Source organism: Ursus americanus, chromosome 11 (assembly GCF_024610735.1).
Source record: "Ursus americanus isolate L20-20 chromosome 11, mUrsAme1.1.p, whole genome shotgun sequence".
NCBI classification, from domain to species: domain Eukaryota; kingdom Metazoa; phylum Chordata; class Mammalia; order Carnivora; family Ursidae; genus Ursus; species Ursus americanus.
In genome coordinates this window covers 62319537-62336411 of record NC_142137.1, presented here as the reverse complement: position 1 = coordinate 62336411, position 16875 = coordinate 62319537, and the positions used below count along the sequence as shown (strand labels likewise).

General features: G+C 36.3%; 1 protein-coding gene across 12 annotated transcripts in view; it reads left to right on the top strand.

Moving 5' to 3' along the window:
• The window catches only part of SYNE1 (spectrin repeat containing nuclear envelope protein 1), a 443290-nt gene that overhangs the window by 136653 nt on the left and 289762 nt on the right, over positions 1-16875 (top strand). For all 12 annotated transcript variants that reach the window (XM_045805371.2, XM_045805374.2, XM_045805377.2 and 9 more), the window contains 4 exons: positions 1124-1288; positions 9932-10044; positions 10588-10756; positions 16272-16368. In XM_045805371.2, coding sequence (XP_045661327.2) covers positions 1124-1288; positions 9932-10044; positions 10588-10756; positions 16272-16368 — 544 coding nt within the window. The remainder of the gene's footprint in view (positions 1-1123; positions 1289-9931; positions 10045-10587; positions 10757-16271; positions 16369-16875) is intronic.

Here is a 16875-nt window from a genome sequence, read left to right as displayed (position 1 = left end):
GCACATTTTCCATCATGTTTTTCTGGACAGTGATTTTTCATCTGGTCCCCCATCCTCTGTCTGAGGAAGGAAAGGCTTACCTATGGGAGTTTTCCTTTAAGTTAGTGGAAGTACTTGGCTTAACAACTCTTCTGCTTTGCCTGCCCTACACATAGTTTCCCTGTTAAGTAGATGATGGATTGAAATCCTGAAACACTCCATTCTGGGTCATTTAGAAGAGATGACTCTCCCAAGAATGGAGCCTCAGCAGTTTCTCTAAAGTCTATAACCAGGTTTCATCAACAGTTGGTCATCCTCCTCTATGCACATTCATTTTTACAGTCTTTAATTTAAGCAAATCTTCTTATCCGATCCTTTGTGAACCTGAAGGAAAACTGCTCAAAAATTTTCATGTTAATATTCTGCAATCTTAAAGGCCAAGATTTCAAAACCTCTGAAACTTTTATCACTAATGGGAATGTTTGCCTTGAACTTACCCTATTTTCTTCATTTTTTATAATCTAATCTTTTCCCCACAAACTCTACCAGAGAATAAGTTAGTTCCATGCTCCTCAACCTATCCCACCTGATGTTCCAGTAATTCAGGAGACACTGCTTAAGAATTGGACAAAGTGGTAGAATGAAGAAATAGTTAGAAATTGTACTATCATAGAAAGAATCCTGAATATTCCACTTCCTCCAGCGATGACTGGATGACCCTGATTTTTCTGGACCTGTTCTCATGTGGGAGGTTTTAAAGGATACACATCAGCCAGTGTATAACAGCTGCTTCCTTGAACATCTCTACAAACCCAGTCCCTTCCCTTTCAGGAAAAGCCAAATTGAAAATCAGCAGGGGTTTTATGCTCTTCCTATAAGAAGAAAATTGTTTAAGCTCTCAATAATGTCCTTCCATGTCTAAGATGTATTTTAGGTTTCCTCAAAATTTGCTTGGAACTATAATTTCCTCCTCATTCTCAAATATCAAATTCAGAACACAGATATTTTCTTCCTTGATATTTATTAAGTTAACCTGAAATTATTGACTTAAACCCTTCTGTAGGCTTTAGAAATCATTTTGGGGAGTTTTAGGAATTGTCTTCTGTATTAAAGATAATTATGTTTTTCTACTTTTGTGTTTCAGCTCTTTGATTGGCATATACAGCTTGATAAATCTCTCCCTGCACCTCTGGGCACCATAGGTGCCTGGTTATACAGAGCAGAGGTGGCGCTGAGAGAGGAAATTACCATTCAGCAGGTCCATGAGGAAACAGCCAACACAATACAACGAAAACGCGAGCAACACAAGGTAAAAGTTCTGGTGGGGAAATCTTCTGGCACGACAGTCCTAGTGTGGTCTGGGGACGTGGCTGTTTAGACGTTCCACGGATGTGGGTCTCTCAGGCATCACTCCTACCTGTTCAGAGATGTCGCACTTCTCTCACCCATGCCTGTGACTGACAGTTCCAGGAGATTTATTTTCTGAGGTATTTTCCAGTAGTTCTGTGGTATTCCGTCTGCGGTTATCTTTGTTATTGCTGTCTCTCTATGTTATTTTTCAAAAGGTAAGCCCACAGACCATACACATTTGTATAATAATGTGGTTGGCCATTGGTTTCAGACCTCATTCTCATCTCCATTCTCAAAGGAAGGGCAAGCCAAGTTGCCAAGTTCTTATGTCCTATGCTATGACAGGGCAGGGGTTGAGGGAGGGTGCTTATTTTAGGAAGTGGCGGGATTAGGCCTTGATGACTTTTTAGTTATTTGTGACTTGTTCAGCTTACTGCAAATCAGTTGTGCTTAATACAAATTCTAACATCCTTCCTCTTTGTGTTTTGTGATAGTACAGACTTATAAAAATGCTGTTTTTCATCAGCATCACATTAAACTCAGTCCTGCATTTTGTGCAGTTGAATTTGTGTACCACATTTACTGTATCATGGTAGGGGTTACTATATGTGTGGAAAACAGACAAGTAGAGATGACCACATATGGGCAATTTATAGCTTATATGTATTTTCTGCCAAAATATTAGTATTTTTAACACTGCTTCAAGGAAATAGACTGTTATATATTCTTGAACAAATTGTAAAGCAAATTCATGGCAGGTTTTGTCTCATGCCCCTCTGGGACCTTATTTTTGGAACTAGAAATATAGAGGTACGGAGGTGTCATGTGATTTTAGTTCCAGGCCCTCTCAACTCAATTCATTCAATCCAGACTCAACCACCAAGCAAGAGGGACACAAGATTTTGTGTCCTTGCACAATTGGGGTCCTTCCTGCATTTATTCTTGGCCCTTCTTCAGTTATAATCAGTACCTCTGGGCACTAAAGTTTTGCCGATTATCTCTTAGCCTCTCCCCTTCCCACCACCACCAACACACAGAAAACTCCTTAGAATCTGCTTATTAGGTAAGAGCATGACTTGGGGCCCGTTCCATGGGTGGAGATACACACACATAAAGTCCAGGCCTGATGGTCTATACAATCTATGAAGATGAAAGGAGATCAAATCACAAAAGTTTTTCTGGGACTGAACCAGGGTTAAGGCTTCCTAGAAGCAGAAAAGCCTAGGCTATGTCCATGTTGTGATTCCCAGGATATTAAAAATAGGGGGAAATGCTGAAACAGTGTTACACAAGTGATACCTTTACGAATTGGCAATTCATCATAAATACCGTGTCATGCATCATGTAGTAATCTCAGTGATGTCTAACCGATACGAATATTTCATACAAAAGAAGTCACCTTAGGGTTTTAAAATCAAATGTAGAGTGTGTATTGATTGTGGGTTAAATGTGTTAATTCAGCAAAGATACACTGAGGGCCTACTGTGTGCTGGCTTTACACACAAGGGGTGAAGGTGCCATGCTCCACCTTAGAGAAAATGCCCTACAATATTAGTTGTGCTATTTATTAGGTGATGAGATTTAGCGGAAATCTTAATTCGCTGCACACTCTAGGCTGAAGCAAGCCCTGCTAAGGAATGAGTTTTAAGTAGAATGTGCACATGCCGTCAGTGTATCTCTCAGTGATTATGACTCCGGGCTCCTCATGACCCTTCTGGCTCCCTTGAGAGAGTAATCCTGTGCCAACCACCGAGTGTACAGCCAGAGCCGTCCCTTTGCTGAAGTGTAGTGAACAACCATAAAAACCAGAAATGAAATGGGGTAGAGAAAAGGGGAGTGGGAGGAGTCAGAGGAGATGCTTATCTGAGACTAAAAATCAGAAAGGACTAAAGAGAAACCTGGGAAACGCAGTGAGCAGACAACAGGAAGCAAGCAGAGGCAGGTAAGGGCGAAGACTAGGTTCAAGGCAGATCTCCAGAATGATCTTTTTTACTGAGTGAGGAACTCGTACTATGTCTGGGCACAGGCACTTAAAGTAGTAGAGTCATTCAACAATGTCATTGTCAGTTATAACATCAATTCTCACTCATTTAAAATATATTTATTAGATGTCTATAATAAGATCAGCTTTGATGATGTGAGAAATTTGAATCATTGTTGAGATAACTAAAATTCTAAATCCCTTCAATAGCAGAAAAATCAGCCCATCAATTTGGTATCACTAATTTGTGCTGGTATATTGGGCTCACTTGGAAATGCAATGTATACATTGAAAAGAGCACAATATAGGACTCATCAATACATATGCAAGAATGTTTTAGAATATTATCTTCCTATCCCAGTCTGTAAGTAAGGATGGCTTTTGCCATGAATACTTAGATATGCTATCAAGATCTAGAATTTTTGGTTTTCTGCATTGTTCACATCTTCTTTAAAATATATATATATATATATATATATATATATATATATATATATATATATATATATATACCACAGGACAGTTGTTCATTACTTAATACATAATCAGTGTTTGAAAACTGGATTCAGATATTTTTAAAATATATTTTTTTGCAAAGAGGTCATTTTATAAATTGTTCTACCAAAGTTTTTTTTTTTTTTTAATTAACTTGTATCTAGGTAGGGTCATATTATTCTGAAAAGCAAGATACACCTTTACTAGCTTTTCTATTTTCCAGATACCCTATGCTTAGTTATCTAGGAAGGTAATAAATATAGTCATAGCTAACTATAATTAAGTAGTTAGCCATGTTTCTGTCTGAAGTACTTAATTTTGCTAAGCACTTGACATGTAGGATGTGAGACAGGTATTATTATCCTTATTTTGCAGATGAATAAACTTTAGGCAGAGAGAAATTAAGTGCTTGCCCAAGGTCACGTAGCTGATAATCCAGATTGTTTTATTTATTTATTTGTCAGGGAGAGAGAGAGAGCACAAGCAGGGGGAACGGCAGGCAGAGGGAGAAGCAAGTTCTCTGCTGAGCAGGGAGCCCAATGTGGGACTCAATCCCAGGACCCTGGGAAAATGACCTGAGCCAGAGGCAGATGCTTAACCGACTAAGCCCCCCAGGTGTCCCGAATCCAGATGGTTTTAAATACTAAACTTAAACCATGCCCACAAAGATATTGCATGTAATACATGTGGAGTAATTAAACTTACTAATTTTTACTGTAGTATTGCTTTGGCCAAGTAAGGCTTTCAGTCTAAGGAAATCATGAAAATAGCCGTCAAACTCTACCAGCTACTAACCATCTTTCTTGTAGTCATCAAACCCTACCTAGATCACTTCCCCTTCTGTTTTGAAATTTTTATTTCCTGTATGACAATGCATGCCATAATTCTTAATAACTTCAGTAACCCATAGATGATCCTGCCAATAACCGGGCCTCTTAGTTTCTTGATCTCCTGTCTTCCAGTGATCCCATCCTATACCTTTCTAGCCCCTCAAGGCATAGCCATAGTCTAGAATTTGCCATCACCAGTAACTGAAACCCCTCCACGATCTCTTTTTCAAGCATCTGTCTCACTGTCCAAACAATTTTAACCCCGACTCCAAATTGCATGGCCTCTGTGCCCTGTAATCCATGATTTTACTGCCTTTCATGCTCTTCGTGTCATCCTTTCCCTTGGTCTTCTGCTTAAATTCAATGCTGAATCAGTAAAGGTCACCACTTGTACACACACTAATTGTCTTGACCAGGTCTCCTTTGTCTTGTGGGCCTGGTTAAAACACAACCTTGGTTATAGCCCACTCTCTGCCTAGTCCCCTCCTACACATATGCAGCTGAGTGTGGCTGCAGAGAAACACACCCCCAGGCAAGATGACTAACCCAGCTGGGTCGCTAATGCTGCCTGGCACTCCAAAGGCATTTCCCGACTCCATCGCCTCTTTATTTTGGGGACAACTATTCCATACCTTGCCTCTTCAAATCTTCCACACCTCCTCCCATATCCTTACTCCCAGCTGATGACACTGCTTCCTATTTCTCTGAGAAAATAGAAGCAGTCAAAAAAGAATTTCCGCAAGCTCCCACGACCACATCAACCCACCTACATGCATCTGTGCCCGAATACTCAGTCTTCACTTCTGTTACTAGGGATGAACCATCTGTGCTCTGAGCTGAGACCAGCCCCTCCACATGTGTATGAGATCCCATCCTCCCTGCTCTTCTCCAGTAAACAATTCCTGTAGTTCTTGCCTTTTTAATTTTTTCCCTCTCTCTGTTGGATTTTTTCCACCCACATAAAGTATATGCTGTTAATCCTCTCATCTTAAAGACTCCTTTAAAAAAGAATAAATAAAATTTAAATAATAAAACCTGTCTTTCTTAACGCCCCCCTCCCCTCCAGCTATTGTCCGTTTTCCCTCCTTCCTTTTTCAATGAAGTTCTTTGAAAGAGTTATCTGTGCTCATTTTGGTTTCAGAATTCTCTTCTCCAGTTCTTTTGAGAATCCATTCCAGTTGAGCTTTCTCTTGCCATGCTATTCATGTGAAGTTCCTGAAAGTCCTCCTTCTTCTTCACTCAGTGGTCGGTTCTCAGTCCTCATCCTACCTCGCCTATCAAAAGCATTTCACACAGTTATTTCCTCATCCTTGAACCACTTTCTTCATTTGGTTTCCTTGTTTTCTTTCTACTCCTTTGGCTTCTTTCCTGGTCTTTCTGCAAATATTCACCGCGTACTCTCTATGTGCAACTGATGTTCTAAGCATTTGTGATGCACCCGTAAGAAAAACAGACAAAAATTCTTACACTCATGCAATTTGCCTTCTGATAGGAGAAGGTAGATAAGAAATAATAAATGTAACTGAGTAATAAAATAAACTATATATTAGGTTAGAAAGTCAAAGGACAGAGAGTATTAGGGGTGTTGCAATTTTAACTAAGGTTGTCAGTGAAACCTCACTGAAAAGATGGTATCAAACAGGCAAGCACATTCCCATCTCAAACCCCTTTGCCCTTGCCACTGCTCTGGAATGTTCTCTGTCCTTGGCCTGAAACATTCTCCCATTGATTTGTCTCAGTACATTCTTCCTCATTTCCTTTGGGCCTGTACTGAAAAGTCACCTCTTAGTCAACATTTTCTCAGCCACCCCTTTGAAATTGCAACTCCCTTTCCCTCTTCCCTGTTTGATTTTTCTCTTTGGCATTTTTTTGAATCTCAACTGCTATTTTAATTATGTATCTCATTTACTGCTTGATTTCCTGTACTGTAGTATCAACTCCATAAGGGCAAGAGTTATTGCTTGTTTTTTTTCCTGTTGTATTCCCAGCCCCTAAAAATGATTAGAAATATTCAGGCTTTCAGAATTTAAATTGGGTCAGTAATGCAGATTCATACTTACTGGGAAATTGTCCATTTGACTAAATTTTCAAAATTATTGGCATAAAATTGTTCAAGATATTTAAAAATATTCTTTGATAATCTTTTCCACGCCTATTGTTAAGCTCCTATTTTTTCCCCAGTATTGCTTCTTTGCACCTCCTTACTTTCCTTAATTGTGCTTTTGGCACTGTTGATTTTCCCTGTCATATTATAGTGTTTTTTTCCCATCTACTTTCTTACCAGAGGAATGATGGTATTACCCTGTCTGTTATGTGAGAATAGAGACTGGGTTAGATAATCCACGTAGGGTGGCTTGAACCAGGGTGGTAGTTGGAGAGATAGTGAGAAATGGTCAGATTCTGAATATTTTTAAGGCAGAGCAATTTTTGGCATTAGATATTGATTGGGGAAAAAAGGAGAGTCATACATGACACTGTGTTTCTTCAACTGAGCATTTGGAAGGGGGGGTTTCCATCAGTTGAGATGGAGAGACAGTGAGGCAGGTTTGGGGAAAGATCAGGAGTTCAGTTTGGGGCATGATAAGTATGAGACTTTTTCACATCAAAGCAGACTTGAGGAGTTAGGCTGTAAGAGATAAGAGACAGGAGCTCAGGACACGAGTATAGACTAGAGATAAATATTTAGAATCATTGGTATATAGAAGGATGTTGGAAGCTCTGAGACTAAAGAAATTAAGGCAGTATAGACAGAGGAAAAAACCTGTCAAGAACTGAGCCCTAAGAGAATCTAATATCAAGAGATCAAAGAGTAGAAGATGAACGAGCAGTAAAGGATGAGAAAGAGCAACTAGTGAGGTGGGAGGGAATCCAGCTTCTGTGTTGTTTTAGAAGCTAAGGGAAGCAGTGCATCAAGGATAGGGCATTTTCAGTAGCATGGCCACAGCAGTGCTTTTAAAGTGCAAGTCAGTTCATTTCACCCCTCTCAAAACTTCCCACTGGCTCCCACCTATTCAAAATAAGCATTCCCAAATTCTGACAAAGGCCCGTGAGATCCACAGATCTGCCGCCCTTTCCCCTTTCTTCCCCTCCTCTTTCCACCACCTGCTACCTCTGTTGTTCCTTTGCTCCATCTTAGTCACTGAGGGAGGGGCATTGATAGCTCCCACAGCCACGTGGTTTTGTCAGTTTCTCCTATCAGTTCTATCAGTTCTTACTCTATGTATTTTGAGGCTTACTAGACATGTTCAAGTTCAGAATTAAGATAGCCACTAGTAAATTAAAAGTTTCATCCTTAAGCAATTAATTACATACAATGATTTTTATCCTCAAATCTATTTTGTCTGATATTGTTACACTCCTACCAGTTAACTTTTGTTAGTATTTAGGCTTCTGGCTCATTAGATTCTGAGTTTCATTGTCGCCACCTTCTCCAAGTTCCAATACTCAAACTCCAACAGCAATGATATAGATTTTTGCCTCAAACAATCAGCTTTATCCATTTGTTTTTGCTTACAGGTCTATGATCCAGTTTTGGGGTCATATTTTAATGGGAGTTGGAGACCTAAAAGATTTCCCTTACTTTCTGTGAGCCCACCAGTGAATTAAAGTCACATGCTGTGCTCAGCATCTAGCTGGTTTTTAGTGTGATAGCTTTTCAGAGATCCCAGTGACATCACACCAGCTATAGTTCCTTTATCATATTTTTGAAAATGTTTTTGTTTGTTTTGATATCTTGTCAAGATTCTTTAAGTTAACTAGATGTACTGACTATAATAAGGAAAGCTTTTTAGAAAACAACTGGACATACAAGTATTCCAATATAGTCACAGACTTCTACTCGTATATTAACATATAGTCATATATAATAAATCAGAGCTGTGTGTGGTGATGGCTCTAAATTTGCCCTGCACTCACTTGGGGGAGTCATAAGCCACAGAAATGTGTCTAGATGTTATAAAATACTCATAATCATTAGCTGCTTTTTGGTCTTCTGTCTCCTGTGATCAGCTCCTGCACATAGTGGCCTCTCTCTGGGCATGAGTGACTTGTGAATATCTGTGTAGTTACCTGTGCAGATCAATAGATAATGGCAAAATATACCAGGATAGAAATAGTTTGGCCCTAGATTTTTCTACAGTGTAAAAATTAATTCCCCTCAAGTTAAAAGGCACAAACACATATGTCTTTATGTGGACAAGCACATATGACCTTAATATTTTTTAAATTATTATGTGCAGTTAGCCAACATAGAGTATGACCTTAACATTTTAATTTATATATGAGAGCCTTCATTTTTTCGCCTTTCATCAAGTGTTTCTCTTATGGCTTTACGGTGTTTTTTGCTTCTATTTTCTCCAATTAATCCATTAAATCTCATTGTGAGCTAAACAATGTTAATCTTAATGTATCATTCTGGTGGGCATGGGTCTTACTTTTCAGTGAGTGACAAACTATTGGGTATTTATTCTGCTCTTGAGAAACAATTAAACCCTAGAGAATATGGCATGAACCACCTTTCATCTTTCTTTGCTTCTATGTGAGAAATTGGCTAGGAATGTGACATACCTGTAAGTCTTTATATAAGTAAGTCTATTGACACTGAAAAACTCAGAAAACAAATCTAGATAAGTTATTGAAATTTGTGTAGCTCTCTACAGCCTACGAAGAATGAACATCACATTTGATCTTTCCACTCTTATAGCTATGGGACATTTCCTATGCTTGTTTGAAATCTTCTAACCTTCTTCTAACCCTTCTAAGGGTATTTTCATAATATTGTAATATAATTGATTTAAATGGCAAGCAAATATCATTTTATGATGGTCTACATGCATTCAAAGTAAAATAACAATAGAGTGTAATGTATATGTGTGTGTCTGTATATTACCATTAAAGGGTTAAACTAGTTGTGCTTAGTTTTTCAGCTTCTAAAAACCAATATATTCAAAATCAAGGAAGGAGGAAAATCCTAACAAATCATTGTTTATAACAGTAACTACATTTTCCTTTGGACCATGTGCCTTTAAAATGTCTGAATGCATTGCCGTGCAAGTGTCATGTGTGTTTAAAAGATGCCATAATTATTAGATACAGCTCTAGCACAGGCCTTATAGGCAAGCACCAGGGCTCCTGTACAAGGTAAAAGCCTATGAGAGGCAGCAAGCCGCATATGGGGTGTAGCAGCACGATCAAATTTTTGAGTACATTGACTCATCGGTACAGGCTGAAAATTATGCTTCTTAGCCTCCTGTGAACATGTTTTCTCATTTTTTTATTTTTTTAAATTGTATCTTAGGATCTGCTTCAAAACACAGATGCCCACAAAAGAGCATTCCATGAAATCTACCGGACCAGGTCTGTTAACGGGATCCCAGTGCCACCTGATCAATTAGAGGACATGGCCGAGAGGTAAGGGAATAGATGATTATAAATGAAGTGTCTTTTTTTAAATGCTCGGTGGGTGTTTTTCCATTTCTTTTCTTTTCAATGAATTGATTTTTTTTTTTTACAGAGATGCTTTCATTTGCTACATAAAAATTGAGCTCCCATAACACATGCTAAGAATGCCAACATTCTAATGTATTATTGTTTGAAAAGAGTAAACCTGAATATCCACAGCCTGGAAATCACAGAAATGGTTTCTTCAGAGACTGTATTTTTATTCAGTACTGTGAGGAACATTATGTAATATTGCAAAAACAGCTTATAAAAGAAACAGATGAGAGTTGTCTTGGCAGGGGAAAGAACTAAATTAAATACTTCAATCAATCATGATTTGCCTTTAAATCCAGCGCTAGAAAAGGAATCAGATCTCCTGATAGTGATTGATCGGCCAGAGTTTAGAAGCCCTTGTGCCTGCATTATATTTAGCACTGACGTGTAACAGGTTAAGTAAGCACCGTTCTGTTACTATTAGTTACATTCTGTAAATTCTCGGTGTTTTATTTCTAGGTTTCATTTTGTTTCCTCCACATCAGAGCTACACTTAATGAAAATGGAATTTCTAGAATTAAAGTACCGTCTGCTCTCACTGCTGGTTCTTGCGGAGTCAAAGCTGAAATCTTGGATCGTCAAGTATGGGAGGAGAGAGTCAGTGGAGCTGCTTCTGCAAAACTACATCGTAAGTCTCCCTGGTGCTTTGAGAAAAAATCAGAGGACACATGGATTTAGCATTTAGAACCTACCAGTTTATTTGACATTGTTATTTTTATCTTGAGTTTAAGCATTAGGGTACCAGTGTGTTAAATGGGTTTGATATAAGTTAGTCAGATCTTTGCAATTATCTGAAATATTCACCTATATTCTTTGGAAAAAATAGAAAGATTTTGCTGCATTAATCATACTGAACCTTGTGACTGGCTTTATTGCTTAAAAAAAAAAAAGTTTTTGCATTGCATACCCATGACTTTGATTGTGAGCTCACCATTGAAACTGAGTTAAAATACTTAAAGTTAAATAACTTAAGTAAAATAAAGTAAAATAACTTAAAGTTAAAATACTTGTGTCTCCAAGAAACAATCATTCTCAGTTATTCATATGGGGACTACAGGTCCAGCATGTCTCCGAGTTTCATTGCTTCTTGGGTGCATCCAGAAGAAGTAATATTTTGTCTATGAATCTGTACCAGTTTAATTCTTATGGATTATCTTATATTTTAGGCTAATATATATTAGCCTAATATATATTAGGCTAAATATATCTGATATATTTAGGCTATCAGATATAATATATCTTATATATTAGGCTATATAGCCTAAATATATAGCTATATTTAGGCTATCTATATTTATAATATAGAATTATAAATAATTCTATATCTACATTGAATAGTAGCCCTGCATTAATGAAGAAATTAGGTTGTTCTGTAAATAGCAGTTTCTATTTACATGTAGAGACCTATTTATTAAAAGTAGTTTATTTGTTAAACAACCCTCCCCAATTAGCAATACAAACTTGCTCTCAAAGTTAACGTGCATAAAGCATCTCAGTCCTGTACTGCTCCATTTGTGTTTAATCACAAATTCAAAATGAGAAATTAGTAAGTTTAAAATTCAAGCCCGTTTCTAACCTGACTAGTCAGAGTAGCTTTGTAACTGGTATGACTGAATGCTTATTGAAACCATATCTTTACTGAAACATTCTAGAACCAGAATATATTTTGCTATATTTTAATTACATTTTTAAAGTGATGAATGAACAAGATGCATTTGGGGAAAAATACATTTACAGTAAAATCTTTCTTTAGGGTTACTACAATTGTCTTGGAAATATGTGTCAAAAAATGTGAAATCTGTTATGATGTGTTCCCTTATTCATTTTGAATTATTTTGGAAAGTAATGAAAAATCTTATTTTTTAAGCTCAGGCAATTACTTTAGTCTTTTAAGTATTAAATACAGATATGCATTTTATTTTGGGGTTTAGTCATGTCAAATGATACACAATGAGCTCAGCAGGTAATTATGCAAGATCCGTCTTCGTTCTCACTATTTAAGGACAGCCAATCAGATTGAAATGCCTAATGGGAGTGTTTCACCAGGTTAATGTTCTAATACAAGGATATTAGTAATTCTCTTTGAACTTCTCAATTAAAGGATATGTAAGTAGAGAGTTGTTTATTAATGATAAAAAATTAATGTTAATTAAAAAAGCAGTTCTTCTGCTTTCTCCATAAGAAGTTCGCTAAGAAGTTCACTAGTTTTAAACTGCTTTGTAACTTAAAATTATTTGTAAACTTGCTAGTTACACTACAAATGTAGCACATTTGAATAAACATTCCTTAATATTTTTATTCCATAGTGAAAAACACCTATTTATTGCTAACCCTTCTTTTCTATAAAGGGTCTTACAGTATTTTTTGTTTAATAGTTTTAATAACTGTGGGATATTGACTGTTCCCCCGAGCCCAGTTTTTTACCTGTGTCGTCTTCCATCCCAATGACAACCCTATGGGCTGGGCATCTTGACATGATTTCACTGAGGAAACAGAGCCTTTCAGCACTCAACCCACATGTTCTGGGTGGCATAGTTGGTAAGAAGTTGAGTCAGGATTTGAAGTCACATCATTCCAAACCAAAAGCTTAGGTGCTGAACTTGACTACCAAACAAAATTGGCTGTGAAAGTTTTTTTTAACTTAAAAGACCAAATAATTAAAATGATCTCCTGTAGCTTAGTGAACTAAGAAATGTAACTCACGTAAATGTTAGTTCCATTTAATGTTAGTTCATATTTGATAATATTTTACACTTACATACTGTAGACTGATAGTGACAGTGATTTTAGACATGGTATTGGAGCAGGGTGGGGTGAAGTAGGGCAGATTATTACAGTCTGGCCACCAGTCACATGGAAATGTATTGAATCAGGGTTCAGCTACTTACAACCGATGTGACTTCGTAAATAACTTAATTTCTTAGGAAACTGTCTTTCCCAATTTTTTTAGTAATAATGATGATAGTGATGATGATGATAGAATTATAGGGACTTTTGTAAGGGAGAAAGATGGATACATATTGCTTTCCTTCTATCTCACACCCCTTATAGCTTCTCTCATCCCTTTGGAATTTGTGAGAAAGTAAGAACAGACTATTTCAGAGAGTGAAGACTTCTAAATAAAATAATAAAATCAGGTTCTTAAATCCAATCCCTTCCTTGGTTTCTAAAAAAAATTATTGTAATGAGCCATATGCTGCTACATCATCTAATAACCAAAGTAATATGCAGGATGTAGAAGTTCCATAATTATCTTTTCCTTAGTTTGAATTCTCAATTCAATCATTCATTTGCAAAAAGCCCACCATTTTTTAAAGGGTTAGAGAATCAGAAAATATGCTTCCTCCTCACCTCTTGTACTAGGCACTCAGGTACACAGCCGCCATGTGCTTAAGAAATTCTTGGAAAATACTTCACAAATGTTTGTTAATTAAACATAGGCCACACACTATTTGTAAGAGATTACATACTGTAATATAAATCAGGAGATAATTGGCTTGATTTTTGCTGTCAGAATTATTCTTGACATGACCAAGTTTGTTAGCACATGCTTCAGTTTTACTACTGAAGAAATAGGATAATTCATTCCTTTCCATAGAAGAAGAGCTCTTGGAATTGTGGCCTATGTGAATGCAGCATAAGTAATGTGGACAATTATTTTATTGTTTGTAATTATTTTATTAATATAAGTAATTCTGATAAATTCTGATAAAACCTCTTCTCAAAGATGATTTTTTAAATCTTAAATTACCTGGTTTAGCTCCATTCAAGTGAAATCTATGAATGAAATTTATTTATCTCTATATTTATCTTGTGAGAGAAGTTTAGTATCTTCCACTAATACTTTGGATTTAGTGGGATAAAGAGGTATCTTATTTTTCTTGAAGTGCCATCAACTATAACATGGCTTATTTGTTGAACTTGATATCCAAATGTAAGCCTTATTTTTATTTTTTTATGATTATATAGTTCTTTATTTTTAAGATTTTCTTTGAGAGAGAGAGCAGGAGCCAGGTGTGGGGGGCAGAGGGAGAGGGATAAGCAGGCTCCTCGCTGAGCAAGGAGCCTGATGAGGGACTCGATCCCAGGACCCTGAGATCATGACCTGAGCTGAAGGCAGACGTTTAACTGACTGAGCCACCCAGGCACCCCGTAAGCCTTATTTTGAAAGAAATAAATTAATCCTATAATTATTTTAAATATACATTTGCAATTTCTTTTGCACCCTTCTGAAAGACTGTCTAAGTTAGCTCATGGTAAAAAGGAGATTTAACAGTCCTGCTAAAGTTATATTAATAGAGAAAATAATTCATGCTATGAAATGGATTTACTCTGTTTTTAGAAAGAAAAAAAGTGCCAAAATAAATGAAACAGTTAGAAGGTAAAATCACAAATAAGGCATCTTCCTTCAAAAATTAATTGCCTAGCCTTCCTAATAGGAAGGCTCAGAAATACTTTAATGATCTCTACAACATTTATAATATTCTTAAAAATATCCTGCTTTTCCTCTTGGAAATGAAACTGGAAATAAACTTTCCTCTCATGTTCATTTGTAATTAATTTGTAAACAAGTCTAGCAAAAGCATATTAATGAAGTCTTTCTGTCCAATACAGGCACTATTTCCCATTAGGAAATATTAGGCACTATTCCCATTCCACACTTAGAACAATTGTTTTCCCATTAGCTTCTTGAAATTTGTTCCAAAAATAAACAGAGACTATTTTTTAAACATTGCCAAATACATTTATCTCTTCAGTTGTCTACAGTGTCTTGCACATTAGGTGTAACTTTCCTTTTTTGATCAAATTATGATATGCTCATTTGGTTAAATTATTCCGAATTTAAATTATAGTAAATTACTCTTTCCCTAGTTGGGGAACAGGGAGGTTAAGGAGTAGAACATAGGGCTAAATAATTAGTTGGTTAATTATTATTTATTATATTATTTATATTACATATTTATATCATATTTATTAATTATTAGCCAATTATTTTACTTACCGAAATAATACAGCCTATTAAATTATTGAAATAAGTGTTCCTCATGGAACCCTTCTTTCCAGGTAACTCGCAGCTTTCCCTAGTTACTGCATTCCTGAAGAATAATTTATGTATGGGTAAAATGCTTTATAAACATAAAATGCTATGAAATGTATTATGCATGGAATGTTCTTAAGTGTTATCTTGAAATATAAAAATTTATCGATAAAATTGAGGGATGTCTGAAATTATGAAGTTTTATATCTGCATTCAGATGTTTTGCATCTCATATTAAGTATTCATCAGCATATCACACTGGACTTCAGCTTTTAAAGGCTAATTTGCATTTCATAATAGAGACACTTACCAAGTGTTTTGTTCGGTTCAAATCATAGGAACTAATTATACTATTACAAGAAATTAAGGAGCCTTTGGTGATACATTGGTAACTATGATTGAACTTTTTTCTTACTTTACAATAACAGGACTGATCTTTGAAACGGGAGTTATTTCCTATTTCCTGGAGTTAATAAAATTTACCTAAGGATTTCTTGCGTGTTCTAAATTTTATAGTGCGCATTTGCTGATGGTGGCTCTGGTACATATGTAAATTACATACAGCTATGGACATGTCTTATCTGTAATTTTTACACTTGTGGATGGGATATGTGATTATTTAAAATTTTTCTACTTTTAAGCATTTTTTGTACTTTTTATTTTAAGAAAAGTGTGCACTGTGCCATTTATTTATAATCCAAGTTCCTTAGAGCCATCATTCATGAATTAATGTTCAAAGAGCAACAAAATCCCACAGCTCAAACACAGTTGGACACGAAAATGTTCTTCCAAATTTAGTGCTTTCTAAATGTTAGCCCTAGGTTGCCTGGAGAGACTTCAATCTCTTCTAAAAACAAACCCTTGTGTGGAGAAGAAATAGAATACTTTCTCAATAGTGCTGAGTTAGAATTAAAAGTGTGGAATCAGTTTATATTCTCAGAATATCCAGGTTATTTTATAGCAGTTGAATTAATTTGCTATTTTTTACAAGAGTGAGGTTGGTAAATTTGGGCAAAATACCCATACACCTCTCTTGAAGAAACGGACTTTGGTATTTCTACCTATGCCTAGTGTTTGCCGTCTTCTAACCGCTCCCCCTTTCTAGTCTTTTATAGAAAATACCAAGTTCTTTGAACAGTATGAAGTGACATACCAGATCTTGAAACAGACAGCAGAGATGTACATCCAAGCCGACGGTTCAGGTAAAACACATGATTGAATTAGCTGAACTGTTGAATGTGGTGCAGTTTCGTTACCTACAGGTTTCTGTGTGATTGGATCATGTTTTTTTTTTTTTTCCTGCAGAATCGTTTTTGTGACCATGCCATGGGCCTAGAGAGCACATATTATTGGCTTCAGTCCCCTTGACTTTGTACAATGCCTGTCTGACCTGTATAATCATATTGTGTGTGTGTGCATGTCCGTGTGTATGATTTTCTGAGAAGGGACAAAAAAAAAGCATTCATTTACTAAATTGCAATTTTCTAACCTATTTTCAATTCTGAGGATTAAATGAAAAAAAAGTAACGTGAATATTATTATCAAGTAAGTGAAAACTTAAGTTAGTGTGAAGACACAAATTGTAAAATATGTTTGCTTCGTTTTGTCAATATGTCTGTCATATCTGCCGGAAATGAACCATAGCATTTGTGATCGATACTATGCATGTGACTATCTATGAGTGCATATAATATGTGAAAAAATACATA